Genomic DNA, 16,389 nt, shown 5'->3' on the forward strand with positions numbered 1-16,389 from the left:
GCTGCAATTGACGCTTGTTGCGACAGTCTAAAGGTCATGTGAGTGCAGCGACTGAAAACAACATTTGAAGGGTGATTGGAAACAGACACAAAGGCATTCTTCTGAGCATTCACTACTGCTGCATTTCAAACCTTTCTAATTTTCCTTTTTCACAATTTAACAACATTCACTTGCCAGTTTAGGGTGGCACGGTGGCGCATCGTTCCTTTGGCATATTTAGTAGGCGGTGGAGCACTGGTTAGCACAGACATGGGCAGACTACGGCCCGCGGGCCACATCCGGCACACGGGGCCGTTTAATCCGGCCCGCCAAACCTGAATAAATTGTATTATTAAAGTTTTTGGGGTCATTTTTCCTGCAATTACCGTAATTTCCAGACTATAAACCGCACCGGACTATAAGACGCACCAGCTAAAATTCAGGGATATTTTATTTTTTTTCTTACATAAGCCGCACCGGAATATAAGCCGCACGTGCACATGAGTTTTTTACAAAGAAAGACAGTACACAGAAAGCCGTAAAAATCCATAAACAATAAACAATGCCGCGCCGCCATTTAAGCCTCAGGGTTCAAAGTAACCTTCTGAATAAAATACATTAAAAGTTCACATTCATTACAACTTGTTTTTGGTGAGCAAAATGTCAGAAGAATTGAATTTAAATGCTTATTGATTGGGTTTTAATACAATGCAGATGGTCCAAACCGCGCCATTGCTTTGTGTAATCTCAGAGTCACATGGCAGAGTAAGAGAAAGGGTTTAGAGCCCTTTGACGCAGGTCACCTAGTGTGCATTCCTATTAAAGCTCATAATAGTCACAAGCAACACAGCCAGAATAAGCAGCAGCCATAGTAGTGTTTCAAAATAGTATTTTTGTTGTTGTTTTTTTCTTCAAGATACCGCACAAGAGTGGTCCACAGCCTTTTTACGAGTGTATAAAATTGATCAAGTCATCACAAAAATCACCCAAAAAATCTTACATAAGCCGCACCTAACTATAAGCCGCAGGGTTCAAAATTTTTGAAAAAAGTTGCGGCTTATAGTCCGGAAATTACGGTACTATGTTTCCCCAATGGATGGGGAAGCGTCCGCCCGCGCATTTACTCCCGGAAGCCGTGTCAGAAAGCTCGGTGCGCACTCACAACTGTGTGTACGTACTAAATAGTACGGACCCGGCGCACTCCGCGCTCAATTTCCATCAGTGCCAAATTTCGAGTGTGGGCTGTGACGTCAGTATTCTCGTAATTCGCCCACTGAGCTTTCAGATAAGGTTTTACGCTAATGCCACCCACAAACCTTCCCCTGGAATCCTTCCATTAAAATGAGTGGCCCGAGGAAAAGAAAGGTGGACACTGAGTGCCGAGTGTTTTAAAAAAAATAGTGGACCATTTGGCTCGACCTACGTGTGTGAGCAGACGCTCAGCCACATGAACGTCAACAAAGCCCGTCACAGCTCTAGGTTAATGGACGGACACCTCGGCTCTATCCTAAGAATTACCACAACAAATTTTACTCCAGACCATGATGCCCTAGCAAAAAAGGGAGACCAACAATACTATTGATTTCTTTATTACTTTATTTAGATGTATTCTTTCACTGATTTTTCAAGACGATGTATTTGGTCAGAATGTTTGCCGTTTGATGTGATTTTGCCTCATTAGATAAACATATTTCATAAATCTGACCTGCAGGCGCTTAAGTGATGGAAACTATTAGTCATAATAACAGTGTCGTATTTAACGAGAATCATTGATAGTAGTTTTTTGGTGAAATATTTTTTAAATGCTGTTAATAAATGCATTTGTTTTCAAAAAGCTTTTTTGGAATATCCATGCTTTACTACCTATTAAAAGTAACAACCTTTTATGCAATGACCTTTACGTGTCATTTCTATTACTTCACACAAATACTACATCCATCTGCTCCGGGTTCGGCCCCCCGGTCAAAATTTAGAACCCAATTCGGCCCGCAAGTCAAAAAGTTTGCCCACCCCTGGGTTAGCACATCCACCTCACAGTTCAGAGGGTGCAGGTTCGATTCCAACTCCGGCCCTCCCTGTGTGGAGTTTGCATGTTCTCCCCGTGCCTGCGTGGGTTTTCTCAGAGTTGTCCGTTTCCTCCCACATCCCAAAAACATGCCTGGTAGGCCGATTGAGCACTCCAAATTGGCCGTAGGTGTGAGTGCAAGTGCAGATGGTTGTTCCTCTCTGTGTGGCCTGCGATTGGCTGTCAACCAGTTCAGGGTGTCCCCCGCCTACTGTCTGAGGACTGCTGGGATAGGCTCCAGCACGCCCGTGACCCCTGTGGGGACAAGCAGTACAGATAATGGATGGAGGGACTTCCCAGTTTTATATTTTTTTAAACTTTTTTTCGGGACAATTCCTGAATTGCTTTATTCTCTGATCAAAGAACGTCAACCGCAAGCGAGCCATAATATCTATGTTAACACTCTTTATGCAAATTCAACATCAAGCAGAGGTCTGACTGCCAACAATAACAACAGATTAGTAACAATAAAAGGTTTGTTCGCTACTATTACTAAAAAAAACAAAAGCCTGAAAATTATGTAGTAATTGTGGCGGTCTAGCATTAAAGGGTTTTAACAATTGCAGTTTTCCTGATTTTTAGGGGGGGCGTGGCTAAACAAGGACATGAGCATCTTTGTTCGCATGACCGGTTATTTGGCCAAAAATGTGTGAAAGATAGATTTTTTTTTTCCAGGTGGAAGAAGTGGAATTTGATTGACAGTTGACAGGTGGGTGAAGCGTGATTTTAGCACATTCAGAAGGCACGCCAACACTCTGCATGGTTTGATTTTGTTAATGATTCTAAAAGCCTCTTTTTAAATTTGTGGATTTTTTACATAATCAAGTTTGGCAGTGCACATCTCTGTGGTGTATCAAATTAGGAAGACAGGTTAAGATTTTCTTCATAGGAACAAATTATGCAGGCCTAGGAATTTGTCCCACACTAGTTTGTTTGTCTGCAGCCATCTGCTATGGTTACAAAAACAATGAAAACAATGTAACACAATGAAAACAATGTAACACTTACATTTCTGAAATTATGTTTTATCAAATGATCACAGTTCAACTTATCATAACACCAAATGCAATTTAGTAAGTGCTGGCACGCACAAATCTGAAATTGAGGAACCTCAAACATGAACAATGCCGACATCAGCAAACTGTTGCAGCAACTTCTGATCTAATTTTATTGAACTTAAGATACAATGGAAAAAAGAGCCAAAATAGAGATAAACACGAGATTCGCTTTCACAATCATTACTTCCTTTTTCAAAGAATGTTGTATAGAAAATGATGACAGTGGATAAAAATATTGTCATTTTGTTGCTTAAGTCTGTCCGTCTATCTATCTATCTATCTATCTATCTATCTATCTATCTATCTATCTATCTATCTATCTATCTATCTATCTATCTATCTATCTATCTATCTATCTATCTATCTATCTATCTATCTATCTATCTATCTATCTATCTATCTATCTATCTATCTATCTATCTATCTATCTATCTATCTATCTATCTATCTATCTATCTATCTAATTGATAGTTTTTTTTTAAAAAAGGTAAATATCACTTTAGCCAAAAACAAGGAGAATTAACCATAAGCAAGATCTGTCTCTTTAGAAAATATGCTAAATGTGGGCTCATTATACTAACTGTAGCTTCTTGTTTATAACCATAATCAAAGATGCACTGAGACACTTGGCGTGGTAAGACATATTTGCAAGTTTATGAAATCAATGACATATGCCATTCTGTGGTGAACAATTGTGAGATGGTTTGAGGATTTGTCTATGTAATTTTGAGAGTGTCATTTTTGTTTGGGCCAAACCAATGAAGAAAAACTCGGATTGAATGGACACAAGACAATCTTACGGTACGGAAGAGGATTAGGGCCAGTGAAGAAACAAAAACGAGGGGTGACAGGATTCTGACTTTTTTATTCAGACTCAGAATAAAGTCGGAATTCTGAGAATAAAGTCAAAATTCCGACTTTAAAGTCAGAATTCTGAGAATAAAGTCAGAATTCTCACTTTAAAGTCAGAAAGTAGGAATTCTGACTTAAAAGTCAGAATTCTGACTTTATTCTTATAATTATATCTTTAAAATCAGAATTCTGAGAATAAAGTCAGAATTCTGAGAATAAAGGGCGGAATCCTGTCACCCCTCGTTTTTTTGTTTTTTTTCTGTAAAGTCAGAATTCTGAGAAAAAAGGGCGGAATCCTGTCACCCCTCGTTTTTTTGTTTCTTTTCTTCACTGGCCCTAATCCTCTTCCGTATCCGTAAAATTGTCTTGTGTCCATTCAATCCGAGTTTTTCTTCATCGGTTTGGCCCAAACAAAAATGACACTCTCAAAATTACATGGACAAATCCTCAAACCATCTCGCAATTGTTCACCACAGAATGGCATATGTCATTGATTTCATAAACTTGCAAATATGTCTTACCACGCCAAGTGTCTCTACGGAGACCAATTGGCCATCCATGGGTTTCATTCATTCGTTGAGCATTGGTGGATGAAGCTGGAGCACAATCATTTGCTCCGTGTGATAGCTCCCTCGTGTGGTCATTTCTAGCCGTTGCCTTTAATCGCTGGAGCCGCTGCAGTAAAGCGGATAGTTTCTAAAGACTACGTACATCGTCAATCCCTTACCTCTACGATAATGCCGCTGTAAACTCATAATTGCTACAAAAGTAAAAATGTGGGCAAAACACTCTTAATAAATGTATTCAAGTATAAGATATTCAAGTTATTAAAATTAAAAATGATATTCTTTAACATGTTTTTAACATTTGCATGAGTGTTTGCAGATACCAATATCTATGTACATCACTCTTATAATAAATACTGTAATATGCTGTAGAAAATGAGTAATAATCAGAATTTAAAACTACATTCCGTGTTCAATGATCTGTTCCCCAAATATGGGTGGACTTGCTACATCAGTTATGGTGGACGCTATCACAGAGAGAAAAGCAATTAAAAGTGAATTCTTAATGTTACATTACGTTCTGTTCCCAGCTGTACATAATAGAAGGTTAAAGCAGTTGTTCTTGCTTACATGAACGTCTTTATTTATTCCTCTCTCAGCATGTTACAGGTTACAGCCCGGTAACCTTTTTCTAACGGACTGCGTCACACTCAAACATGGTTCCCTTTTAACACAATGCTCATGAAAAAACAATCCTATTGTTGCAGTTGAGATGCTGTTTATCCTTTTCTCCTTCCTCCACCCCTTGTCTGTGCTTTTGCAGTGCTGAATAATTGCATCTCAACAGAGACACAGGAACGCAATTCCTCTGCAAATTGATCAGTGAAGCAATTTTGTCCTTGTGGGTGATTAGACTTTTTATTTTTTTAAATATTATTTTATTACCTAACATTTGAAAACTTGTGTAGTTAGGGTTACTAGAGTATAATTCAAATAATCTTAATCTCAATTATGATTTAGGTTTACATGAATCATGGATTGTTGTATTCCTTAAAATTTGATCTTTTCCACATACCAACAACTCAATTTTCATCTTTGGAGACAAAGCTGACAAAACACATCAGACATATTTCAGGTTGAATATCTATTTTCAGCAACCAAATTCACACTTGATGTCCCTGCAGTTAAAAGGGATGTGTGTGTGTGTGTGTGTGTGTGTGTGTGTGTGTGTGTGTGTGTGTGTGTGTGTGTGTGTGTGTGTGTGTGTTTGTTTACACACGCACAGGTGCATGCGTGTATTGCCGCGGTTTCCACAGCAGATGCAGCTGTCGGGCCACGTTGGACCTCGCCTATGTCACTAAGATGCTATTTTTGGGACATGTGTTGTTAGAAACGGTCAGATAAAGAAGCAAAGGCATCCTTGCAAAGTGGAGGGAGAGGGTGTCGGGTGAATGGAGCTCACAGACAACAGTGGGCAAGAGTGGGCAAGCGAGTGCAGAAGTGCACTGAACAACCTTGTCAGGAAATCTGATTGAACTTCTGTTGTAATGGATGGAGACACAGTCGACAAGGAGACGTCCGAGTTTTCAGAGGGGACAAGTCCGACTGACTCAAGTGACAACAAGCAGGTATGGGTGATTCTGGACGATTGGACATTTGAAAAGCCTTGTTGTCTTCATCCTTGCTGACAAGACTGCATGAAAATAACTTTGGCATTCGCCACTGGATAAAATATGTCAATCACTTTTTGCGATGTGTTCAAAGTGCATGAAAATTCATCACGTACCAAGAAACGAAGATGCTACATTTCATTTCAATTATCCAGTCTTAGCATGAGTTACTAATAACAGCTCTCGATTTGTTAGCGTGGTACATCTCCTAGTGGTGCATGAAAGAACCACACAACACAAATTCAGTTGTATTTACCTTGCAAGTTAAATGAATGTGGAAAATGTTGCAGGGAAATTTGTTTTGGGAATGAATGGGGAATACTGGACCTACTGTATTTGTGTGCTTTGTTGTTTGTTTGTTTGTTTGTTTGTTCGTTTGTTTTTTGTTTTGTTTGTTTGTTTTTTATGTTGATCATGATAGTGGTACTCAGACAGCCAGATATTTATTAGGTGGCCCTTGATGTAAACATTTGGGAACCTTTGCTCTATATTAGATAAAATACAAGAGCTGTAGTTGTATGGCAAAATGTCAATGTTCAATTTTAGATTCTTTGTAATTTATGATTTACCACTCCTACTGTGACATTAAGTTTAATCAAATCATAAAAGCGTTGTTTGAAAGGTTACAAAGAAGAAGAAGAAGAACAGGTGAGATATGTTATAATTAAAAGGGCATTCAAAATTAGTTTTGGAAGCTCAAATGTTTATAAAACTGGGAATATACTACAATTGCACATATTGCATAAGCTTGAGATGTGGAAAAGAAAATCAATTGTCAGTTTGAATGATAAGGTTCAAATATTGCCGATAGAGACTCTAAAATAGAAAGCAACTAATGCAATGCAAAAAAAATTGGCAATTGATGATTTTCAAAATTTGTTGTCCAACAAATAAGCATCCATAAACATTATATTTTAAAATCTGAAATTAAAATATAAAAACTAAACTTAAATGTACTGGCTTTTGTTAGACTGAAAAAAGAAGAGAAATCAGATGTATGTACTTAATCTACAATTTTAGAGCTCATTCTTGTGTGTTTATTTGAATTTCAGAATGTTCCAGATGCAACACCCCCTTCAGAAGAAGCGCTGACTGTCTTGATGCATGTAAAATGTCTAAATCGAGATGCTCCCCAAATCCCAGAGTGGTGTTTCCTATCTCACGTTGCACGACTGCTTGCTGAGGGTTGCCATATCTCCAGAGGAGAGTCCTGACTAATATTAGCTGCACTTACTTCAAACGACAAACTTGAGTCTCAAATGCCAACATAACAAATATCTCAATTAATCTTCCTTACATTATTCAGGCATCAAATGAAGATTTGTTTCTTTACTTACGAATGTTTTTTGTGTGAGTCAAGTGACTTTTTTGCCTTGATTTACGAGCAGAGATTTGTGAAATGAGTACTAGATGGCAGCGGCAAAGCTCAGAGCAGCACACAGTTTGGCAGATAGGGAACAATTATTCCCCCCAAAAAGTCGTGCTTGCTTCACATTGATTATTGCCACTTCCTGATGAGGTTTACTGTGAAACTAAACAGAAAACAATAAAAATCACACTTTGTGTATACAACCAAACCACATAACATTGCCTTGTGAACGTCTGCTAGCTAAATTCACAAGGAAAAACACCGTAGACATGCTGAGGAAACTAACATCAACGGTGCTGTACTTAAGGACTTCTAAACAACTTATCTTAGGAATTTTAGGCCCTGACCACTCTCAACTTCTGTGCTGTGTGCCCTGCAGACAGATGAACCAGAGCCAAACAACGACCCAGGAGACGGCTCTCCCGAGCGGGGTGCGGTGGAAGGTCAAGGGTTAATGGGGGTGGCGATGGAGGATTCCACACAAGTGGCTGAGGAGGCTGCGGACAAACACTCACTGCAGACAACTGCTTCAAAGTCGGCTGAAGGTGACGCTGAGGACATTGGACAAGAAGATCAGAAAGACCCTGGAGTGAAAAAAAAGAGCAAAGATAGGGAGGAGGAAAAAAATAGAGATACAGGGGAGGAGAAGGTCGAGAGCAAAGACAAAGTTGAAGAAAATCTAAGTCAAGAAAAAAGCGGTGCTAAAAAGCCAGTAAAGGCTGATGAGGCGAAAAAACATGTCAAGGAAGGTCAAGCAAAAGCCAAAGAAGGGTTAAAAGATTCAGAAAAACAAGCAAAGGCCAAAAGAAACCAAAAAGAAACATCTCATGCTCTGTCCCGCCCGAGACCCACGGCTCGCTCTGGTCGAGCGTCCAAGAAGAATGACATCATCGCTAAGTTCCAACAGGGTGCACCTGAGTGAGTCATCCATCCATCCATCCATCCATCCATCCATCCATCCATCCATCCATCCATCCATCCATCCATCCATCCATCCATCCATCCATCCATCCATCCATCCATCCATCCATCCATCCATCCATCCATCCATCCATCCATCCATCCACTAAAGATACACTTTGCTACATTTGATGTACTTCAGCACGTATCTGTTTATGAATTGTCTAGGACGCCGATACCACGCAACTTCAAAATTCAGAAGTCATCCACAGCTTCGGCCACGGGGAGTTCCATCAAACAGAGAATGTTGCAGTGGTGCCGCAGCAAAACGCAACACTATCAGGTACTATCGGGTCGAATGACAGGCATGCAATATTTATTAAGTCAAGTCAAGACAGGACGCCTTGTGTCCGTGTTTCAGGGTGTCAACATAGAAAACTTCTCCTCATCTTGGTGTGACGGGATGGCTTTCTGTGCGTTGATCCATCGCTACTTTCCCGACGCGTTCGACTACAATGCCTTGAAACCCACTGAAAGAGAAAAGAATTTCACGCTGGCATTCAAGACTGCAGAGTATGCATCTTCAAAATTTCAGTCTAGTTTTCTGTCAGTCTGTCTGTCTGTCAATCTATCATACATCTATCCATCCCTCCATCCATCTGTCTGTCTGTATCTATCTATCCACCCAACCATTCATGATTGATTTCTCTCACGCCTTTGTTCTTCTCTCTTCATGCCCCTCCCCACAGGTCACTGGCAGACTGCTGGCCACTGCTGGAAGTGTCTGATATGCTCATGATGGGCAACCACCCGGACCCCATGTGTGTGTTCACTTATGTCCAGGCCCTGTGTCAAAGCCTCTCCAAAATAGAGAAAGAGAAGAAAGAGAAAGAGGAGAAAGAGAAAGAGAAAGAGGAGAAAGTCAACCCAGATGAAGGAAAGGATGAGAAGGGAGAGGATGACGCTAAAAAGCATGCTGAGAACGGGACACTGAGGAGTGACCAGGAGACAAGTAGAAATAGTTCAGAAGCAACTGGAGAGGAAGAAGAGGCACCAAAGAGCTGTGAGACAAAGGGAGATGGAGCAGTGTTTTTGGAGGCAGAGTCCTAGAAAAGAAATGACACCAAAAATATTTCTCTTCAAGGGAATTGTCAGTTGTTGTTGGTTTTGACACTTATACAAGCTATCTTCTGTGTATTTTTGTATGAGCTGATGTTTTATTCCTGCGCACATGAAGTAGCTGCCTTTAAATTATAATCACTGTGTATTCTAAAAAATTAAATCCAAAAATCAATATTTTTAAATGCTAATGACTCAAAGAAGGCGGCTCGGTCGTGCACTGGGTAGCACGTCCGCCTCGCAGTTAGGAGGGTGCAGGTTCGATTCCACCTCCGGCCCTCCCTGTGTGGAGTTTGCATGTTCTCCCCGGGCCCGCGTGGGTTTTCTCCGGGCACTCCGGTTTCCTCCCACATCCCAAAAATATGCTTGGTAGGCCGATTGGAGACTCCAAATTGTCCCTAGGTGCGAGTGCGAGTGCAAATGCTTGTTTGTCTCTGTGTGCCCTGCGATTGGCTGGCAACCGGTTCAGGGTGTCCCCTGCCTACTGCCCAATGACGGCTGGGATAGGCTCCAGCACACCTGCGACCCCCGTGGGGACTAAACGGTTCAGACAATGGATGGATGGATGGATGACTCAAAGAGTTGGAGCTTGAAGGAATGGATGAACAACACTGTGAGTGACAAAGAAGAATGAATATAATCTCAGTTGAGTGAATGAAGTATTGAAGATATTTTGTAGTACTATTTGATTCTAGGGTTTTTCCTGAAAAATATGTTACGTCATCACATCACAGAGGCGTGAAATATATATTCGCATTTTTAAAATTTAGAAATTGAAATAATAGAATTTAGCGGTCGAAGTATTTGTATATTATGCATATTTATTTATTGATTTATTTATTTTGTATTAAGATTTCACTTATGAATTATGTCCCTAACGGCCCCTGATATGCAAAAATCATTCACATCCAGAGGATGGCGGTAATGCACTATAGTCCGCGTCTGCCGTAAAATGACAAAGAAAAAGAAAAAGTGGCGGCTGTAGCCAAAGCATTACGGTAATGAGCGTCACATACCGGAAGCGCTATTGTATTTAGCACGGCTAATCTAACAGCTGTCTCGTTACGTTTCCCCCCTCGGACTGATTTTCTACCGGCAGCGACCTGACTCATGTCAACAAACATGCCGACGGAGAATTTGAATCTCGAGTCGCAGCTTTTATCCATCATGGACGTGCTGGTGAAAGCGGCAGTGCTGGAAATAAGCCAGCTATTCTCGGAGAGCTCAGCGTCCCTGCGGCTCCATCTCAACCAGAGCTTGCGGGACAACGAGAGCCTGAGGATGAGGATGAAGGCGATGAGGAGCGAGATCTTCTCCCTCCGCTTGCAGACCAGGAACAATCGGCCGTCCAGCCGCTTCTCAACATTCAGAGCAAATCTGACCAAAGCCCGATGCAAAACACCAGGTAATCAAGCCACAAAAAGTTTCACTCTCATAATGTAGGTGTGTTAAATTTCGTTAAATTTAATGTTAATGTTGTAAAATTAATGAAACCGACATTATTAGACAGATCTTTTAACGACGTTTTTCTGTGACAGAGTTTAAGAAGGTTATGGAAGCATATATATCAGTATGAAACACTTTGTTTCCATAAATCTCAGCAAACGTTTTCATTTTCAAATTATCACTTGTACAACCTTCCTAGGAAATGTTCACTGCCACTGTGCACCACTCATAAAAGAAATAAAATTTTTAGTGAAATAATTTATTGCATGTACATGGACAAAACAGGATTTAGTCAGCCACCAATTGTGCAAGTTCTCCCACTTACAAGATGAGAGATGGCTGTAATTTTCATCATATGTACACTTCAACTCTGAGAGACAAAATAAATTTTAAAAAATCCAGAAAACCACATTGCCTGATTTTTTAAAAAATTATTTGCAAATTACAGTGGAAAATAAGTATTTGGTCAATAATGGCCTCGATCTAGGGCCCCACGCAAGATCTTACCCCGCGGGGTCAAAATGATCACAAAACGGTGAACAAAAATCCCAGAACCACGCGGGGGTACCTAGTGAATGACCTGCGGAGAGCTGAGACCAAAGTAACACACTACGTTACCAAGGACTCAAATCCTGGAGTGCCAGACGTGTCCCCCTGCTTAAGTCAGTACATGTCCAGGCCTGTCTGAAGTTTTCTAGAGAGCATTTGAATGATCCAAAGACGATTGGGAGAATGTCATATGGAATGTTAAACTTCAGACAGGCCTGGACATGTACTGGCTTAAGCCGAGAGACAGTCTGTCCATCTGTCTCTCTGTCCGTCCTTATGGATCGCGTGCTATTTCAGCTCAATATTCTGAACTCTTGTTTTGCTGCATATTTTTATTGGGTTGGTTCATGCTGCCGAAAGGTGTTTGGATGTAACTTTTAGGTGCCTGAGTCAATCAGGTTAATGATTTCCCCGAACCTGTGAGTCTTCTGGCTAACTAACAGTACACAAGGCGAGTTAGCAGACTCAGATGATGTGCTTCATGGACTCAGGTTAGCGGACTCATCGAAAACACCGTGGACTCATGATTTGGTTCACTGACTTAAAATGGCTTACTCAGATGATTTGGTTCACTGACTCGAGTAAATGCAATAACTGGAAACATAGCAGACATGATTTGCTTCACTGATCTCTCAAGTAACACATTTAATATTGGAGTAAATGTGTTTTATATATAATGGATGATATAGTTTATATGCCGTGAGAATGACATTAGGGCCCAAGCACCAGACAGTATGACTCAATTATTCCATTTGATTACACGAGTAATCGATTGGAATAAACGATAGGCTAATGGTTTCTGACAAGATTTATTTGTGATATCCCTAATCCAATTTCATCACGTTGATCATACTGTTACATTTCATACACAGTTTTGCATTGCATTTGTAGTTGTCCTAAAGCCTCCAGCAAGCCAACGAAGTTCTTCCATCTCTGTGCCCCTGGCGACTGAAACGTCCCCTCCTGATGCAAAAGAGGTATATTTTGTTTGCGTGTCCTGCAGCAACAAATGCAATGTTTTGGTTTGAACATGCATTTGCTTTATTGCTAGCATGCAGTTCAAGAGATTCCAGATGTCATCCTAATTAAAGATGAAGAGGACGCTGGAGGATGCGAGTCAAGTGAAAGTAAGTTGGATGTGCATACGTTGCTCAAAGCCATATTTATTATAATATGTATTGGGACACGGCACTTAATAAACAAAATAATTGATTGGCAATAATTGGCTAGCCCATGAATCTAGGCTTTCAACGTTTTACCAACAGGGTAGTATCATCAATTCCAGTAGCAGTTTTCACTCTCAACTCTGTTTAATTTTCACTCCCTGTAGGTATAATGGGTACACATAGTTAGACAGGAGACGTGCAGGTGTCCTTATGGGTTTCTGCTATTTTAGCTCAATCTACAAAGGATGCTGACTTTTTTGTAGTAGTTCCACTTTATATACTGTATGCAGATAAAAAATTCTCATTAAGATATATGTTGCCAGATTTTAATAAATAGTGACAAAATTGAATGTTGATAATCCTCAACAGTCCTTCTTGTGTAAGAGGTCCCATACTGGGGACATACTGCCAAGCTGTACTGCATTTTAAATCGGGCAAAAAAAAAATGCTCATCAGTGGGTAAATGCAGTTTCAGCCACTATTCAGTTGCAGAGTGCAAACAAAGTGAACATCTCACTCAGTTTGCTTGGCAAGTGAGCAAGGAATGGATTGGAGCTTATTGGAACGGTTGACTCTCCTATGCAAGATGGGCTGTAGCTGTGCACTAGTAGCAGAACATAAGCGTGTTTTCAGACTAATACATGACGGTTCGAGGAGAAAACATTTACAGAAGGTTGTCTCTGTCAGTCGAAATTTAGCCTGCATCTTCTGCATTTATAGTTTAATGTAGCTGCCACAAGATGGCGGTAAGGCATCGTTTGGCCTCTCTAATGAATGCTCACTCCCTAAATTCACCAGTTATTTGGTGTCAAGTTGACACTTAAGTGAAACTTAGGGAAAGTCCTTGTTTCCGTCCGTCTCGCTGATATTTTATTGTCACTTCACTGGATGACAAAGCAAGATTTTGTGGTGGTGATGATGCATGAGTAACATCATAACTGCCTGTTCACATATGTGACAACTCAGACACTTCTTGGTAGCCATTGGTAACCCTAACCCTAACCCAAATACTGTCACCTTAAAAGCAATTTTTTTAGTCACATTCTCATTATTGTTAAAGCGCTTCTCCTCTCCCATGTCTGCTTATGGGTTAGCAGTTTTTCGACAATATCAGTGAATGCCTATATTTTGTTTGTCCACAATAGATGGCTTGTTTAGTGACATATTTTTCATTTTCAGGTCAGGACGTCTTCTTAAATCCCTCTGCACAGAATGAGGTTGCCACCGGTGCACAAAACATAGAGCCCTCGGGATCTTCCCTGACAGGCAGCAACAAGGAGCTGAGAATCATTAGCGTTCACGGACGAGGAGAAGGGCCTCTCCAGGACGAGATTGATAGCCTCTTTGCTGGCGCTGATCAGCAAGCTTTTCATTCTCAGGACCTTACGGTCATCCATGATGGTTTCCTGAATGTTGTCTCAAGTGCCAGTGACAACAGAGCCCCTTTGAGAAATAGCCAGGTGGACAGAAGCCTCTCCTCTCAGACGACCATATTAAGAACAGCCGACAGTGACGGAGGACATCCCAGTTACATGGACCAGTTCCCCCAGCAGATGAATCCCGTTTTCCCATCTCACACAGTCAGCAAATCTTTTGATTGCAACTTGTGTAGCATGTCCTTCCCCGCTCGCGAAGACCTAATGGCACACCGGGCCACTCACATTTCCTGCATAATGTGCGGCAAGTCTTTCGCCAACAAGACCACGCTGACCATCCACATGCGGATACACACTGGAGAGAAGCCGTACGCCTGCACGCTTTGCGGGAAACGCTTCACCCAGAACGGCAGCCTGAAGATCCACTTGAGGACACACTCCGGGGAGAAGCCGTACACCTGCTCGCAATGCACAGCCAGCTTCAACAATCCCAGCAACCTCCGGAGGCACATGATGACACACAACGCTAACGGACCTCTCTGACCTTGATTTGTGGAAAACGATTATTTAGAGCGCAGTGAAAAAGGATTTGCTTCCTTCCTAATTTCCACAAAGATAACCCACCTAAATTAAATTTTTATTCTAAATAGTGCTTGTTAATTAGGATGGAAGAAAAAAAAATACAAAACCTAACCAGTTTTCTATTAGTGACAATCAGTCTTTCACATCTCTATGGAGATGTTTTAGCCCATTCTTGAAGAATTGCTTTAAATTAGTAACACTGGAGGGTTTCCAGTGTTTCAAAAAAAATAAAGTCTGGACTTTGATTAGGCCTTTTCAAAACCTTCTTTGTTTTTCTTTTTCTCTTAAAGCTATTCAAAAATTGACGTTTTTGTATGATGGCTGATGTTTTTTGCACCATCTCTTCTTTATTGTTGAGTCATGGACTCTGTTGTTAACTGAGGCAAAGCATTCCAGCAATTCCTTAGACGTTGTCTTGGGTAATTTTGTGACCCCGAGATGAGTTATCATTGTGCTCTACAGGTACTTTCAGTTATCCGGCCACTCCTGGCAAAGTGCATTTAAAAGGTTAGCTTTGTCTGATCTATACATTTGTTTAATGAGGTTAAACATCACAATGGAGAATCTATGCAAAAAAAAAAAAAAATTAGCGGACGCTAATGCTTTTTTATGGCACTGTACTTTAATACGGCACTGTGTTTGTTCCTCTTCGTGTTTTGTGAACGTAACTTTTGTTTCAACTGTGGGTTAGAACTGAGACCAAACATTACATGATAACACCAGCATTACCAAATAAACCATAAACCTGATGTACTGCAGAGAAACAGGTTTTTATGATGGAAAATTACCAAAAAAACAGCCAATAATATCACTTATGATTGCATCAACCTTTTGATGCTACTGTATTTACCTTACCATGATTGAATCTTGTATTGCTGCACAAGTGAAAACGTGTAAATACACTAACAGTTTATTAACAAATTTGCTCAATTGCCCAATTCAGAGACACTCCGACGTCATTGTTACCTCCGCGCTGTGTTTAGATTGGAGATTATTTTGTCATTTGTTTTAATTTGCATGGCATTTTAATACATTTTACACTAAATTCAGATTTGAATGAAACCTTTGCTTTCTGTTCAATCTTGTTTTGCAGTTTTAAAATGTAGAAATGCTAAATGCTTTAATTTTAAGCAAGAAAGTTAAATAGTTTCACCAGTTTGTGGCACAGGTGACAAAGAGCTTTGGGGGGGTTGTTTAATGGAGTTATTTGTGTGTTTTAACTACCTCCGCTGTTGTTGTTGAACTTTTTGTACTTTTGTACAGTTTTTTTTTCTGTAGTTCCTATTGGACCAGTAATGTTGTAGCTCTTTTGGTTTAACATAAACACTTTTCAGCCTTATCTAGAATATTGTGACTCATGCTTGCACTCTATGGTGGGCAAAGTATGGCCAAGGGCATCATACATGCTGCTCCATTTGTGTGTTGTTGGGGTTTTTTTTTTCCCCAGTTTTGGTCCAACGAGCATTTCCCCTGAGACCACTGAGATATTTGTCACTTAAATGTATATTTTTACTATATTACTTTGTTTTTTAAATAAAACTATTTATGACCTAAACAATTTAGAATTAAATTTTTTGTCAACTAACTGTCTTTAATTGATTCTGATTCAGTTAATTAGAAAAAATATCATTTTCTTCATTATAATTGTTTAATTTAATATGTCAAACATGCCAAAATAAATTTATATTGAAAATAGTTTTCTTTAAAGTTTTTTTTTTTTTTACATAAACCTTTGAACTTCTGCCATCTACA

The 16,389-nt window shown here is 40.2% G+C and overlaps 2 protein-coding genes across 3 annotated transcripts; both read left to right on the plus strand.

Annotated features, from left to right (window-relative positions):
- The first annotated feature begins 5,852 nt into the window (after positions 1-5,852).
- Positions 5,853-9,596, plus strand: smtnl1 (smoothelin-like 1). Of its 2 annotated transcripts, XM_088390045.1 has the most exons (6): positions 5,853-6,088; positions 7,183-7,236; positions 7,879-8,417; positions 8,628-8,742; positions 8,821-8,972; positions 9,149-9,596. In XM_088390045.1, exons 1-6 carry the CDS (start codon positions 6,008-6,010, stop codon positions 9,507-9,509), a joined length of 1,302 nt encoding a protein of 433 aa, XP_088246171.1. In that variant the 5' UTR covers positions 5,853-6,007; the 3' UTR covers positions 9,510-9,596. The 2 variants fall into 2 exon arrangements, with proteins under 2 accessions (XP_088246171.1, XP_088246180.1); XM_088390054.1 differs by lacking the exon at positions 7,183-7,236.
- A 150-nt stretch (positions 9,597-9,746) lies between these two features.
- On the plus strand, positions 9,747-16,228 carry LOC148404359 (uncharacterized). The gene is made up of 4 exons (XM_088390068.1): positions 9,747-10,923; positions 12,405-12,490; positions 12,565-12,640; positions 13,859-16,228. The coding sequence occupies exons 1-4, from the start codon at positions 10,629-10,631 to the stop codon at positions 14,596-14,598; spliced, it is 1,197 nt and encodes a 398-aa protein (XP_088246194.1). The 5' UTR covers positions 9,747-10,628; the 3' UTR covers positions 14,599-16,228.
- The last annotated feature ends 161 nt before the right edge of the window (positions 16,229-16,389 follow it).

This window comes from Syngnathus floridae, chromosome 1 (assembly GCF_059516105.1).
Source record: "Syngnathus floridae isolate MCC-2025c chromosome 1, RoL_Sflo_1.0, whole genome shotgun sequence".
Taxonomy (NCBI): Eukaryota; Metazoa; Chordata; class Actinopteri; order Syngnathiformes; family Syngnathidae; genus Syngnathus; species Syngnathus floridae.

Coding starts and splice junctions, on each gene's coding strand:
- LOC148404359 (XM_088390068.1), top strand. CDS start 10,629: ATGTCAACAAACATGCCGACGGAGAATTTGAATCTCGAGTCGCAGCTT. Junction 12,491..12,564: donor CCCCTCCTGATGCAAAAGAG/GTATATTTTGTT, acceptor CTTTATTGCTAG/CATGCAGTTCAAGAGATTCC. Junction 12,641..13,858: donor AGGATGCGAGTCAAGTGAAA/GTAAGTTGGATG, acceptor TTTCATTTTCAG/GTCAGGACGTCTTCTTAAAT.
- smtnl1 (XM_088390045.1), top strand. CDS start 6,008: ATGGATGGAGACACAGTCGACAAGGAGACGTCCGAGTTTTCAGAGGGG. Junction 8,743..8,820: donor GCAAAACGCAACACTATCAG/GTACTATCGGGT, acceptor TCCGTGTTTCAG/GGTGTCAACATAGAAAACTT. Junction 8,973..9,148: donor CTGGCATTCAAGACTGCAGA/GTATGCATCTTC, acceptor CCCTCCCCACAG/GTCACTGGCAGACTGCTGGC.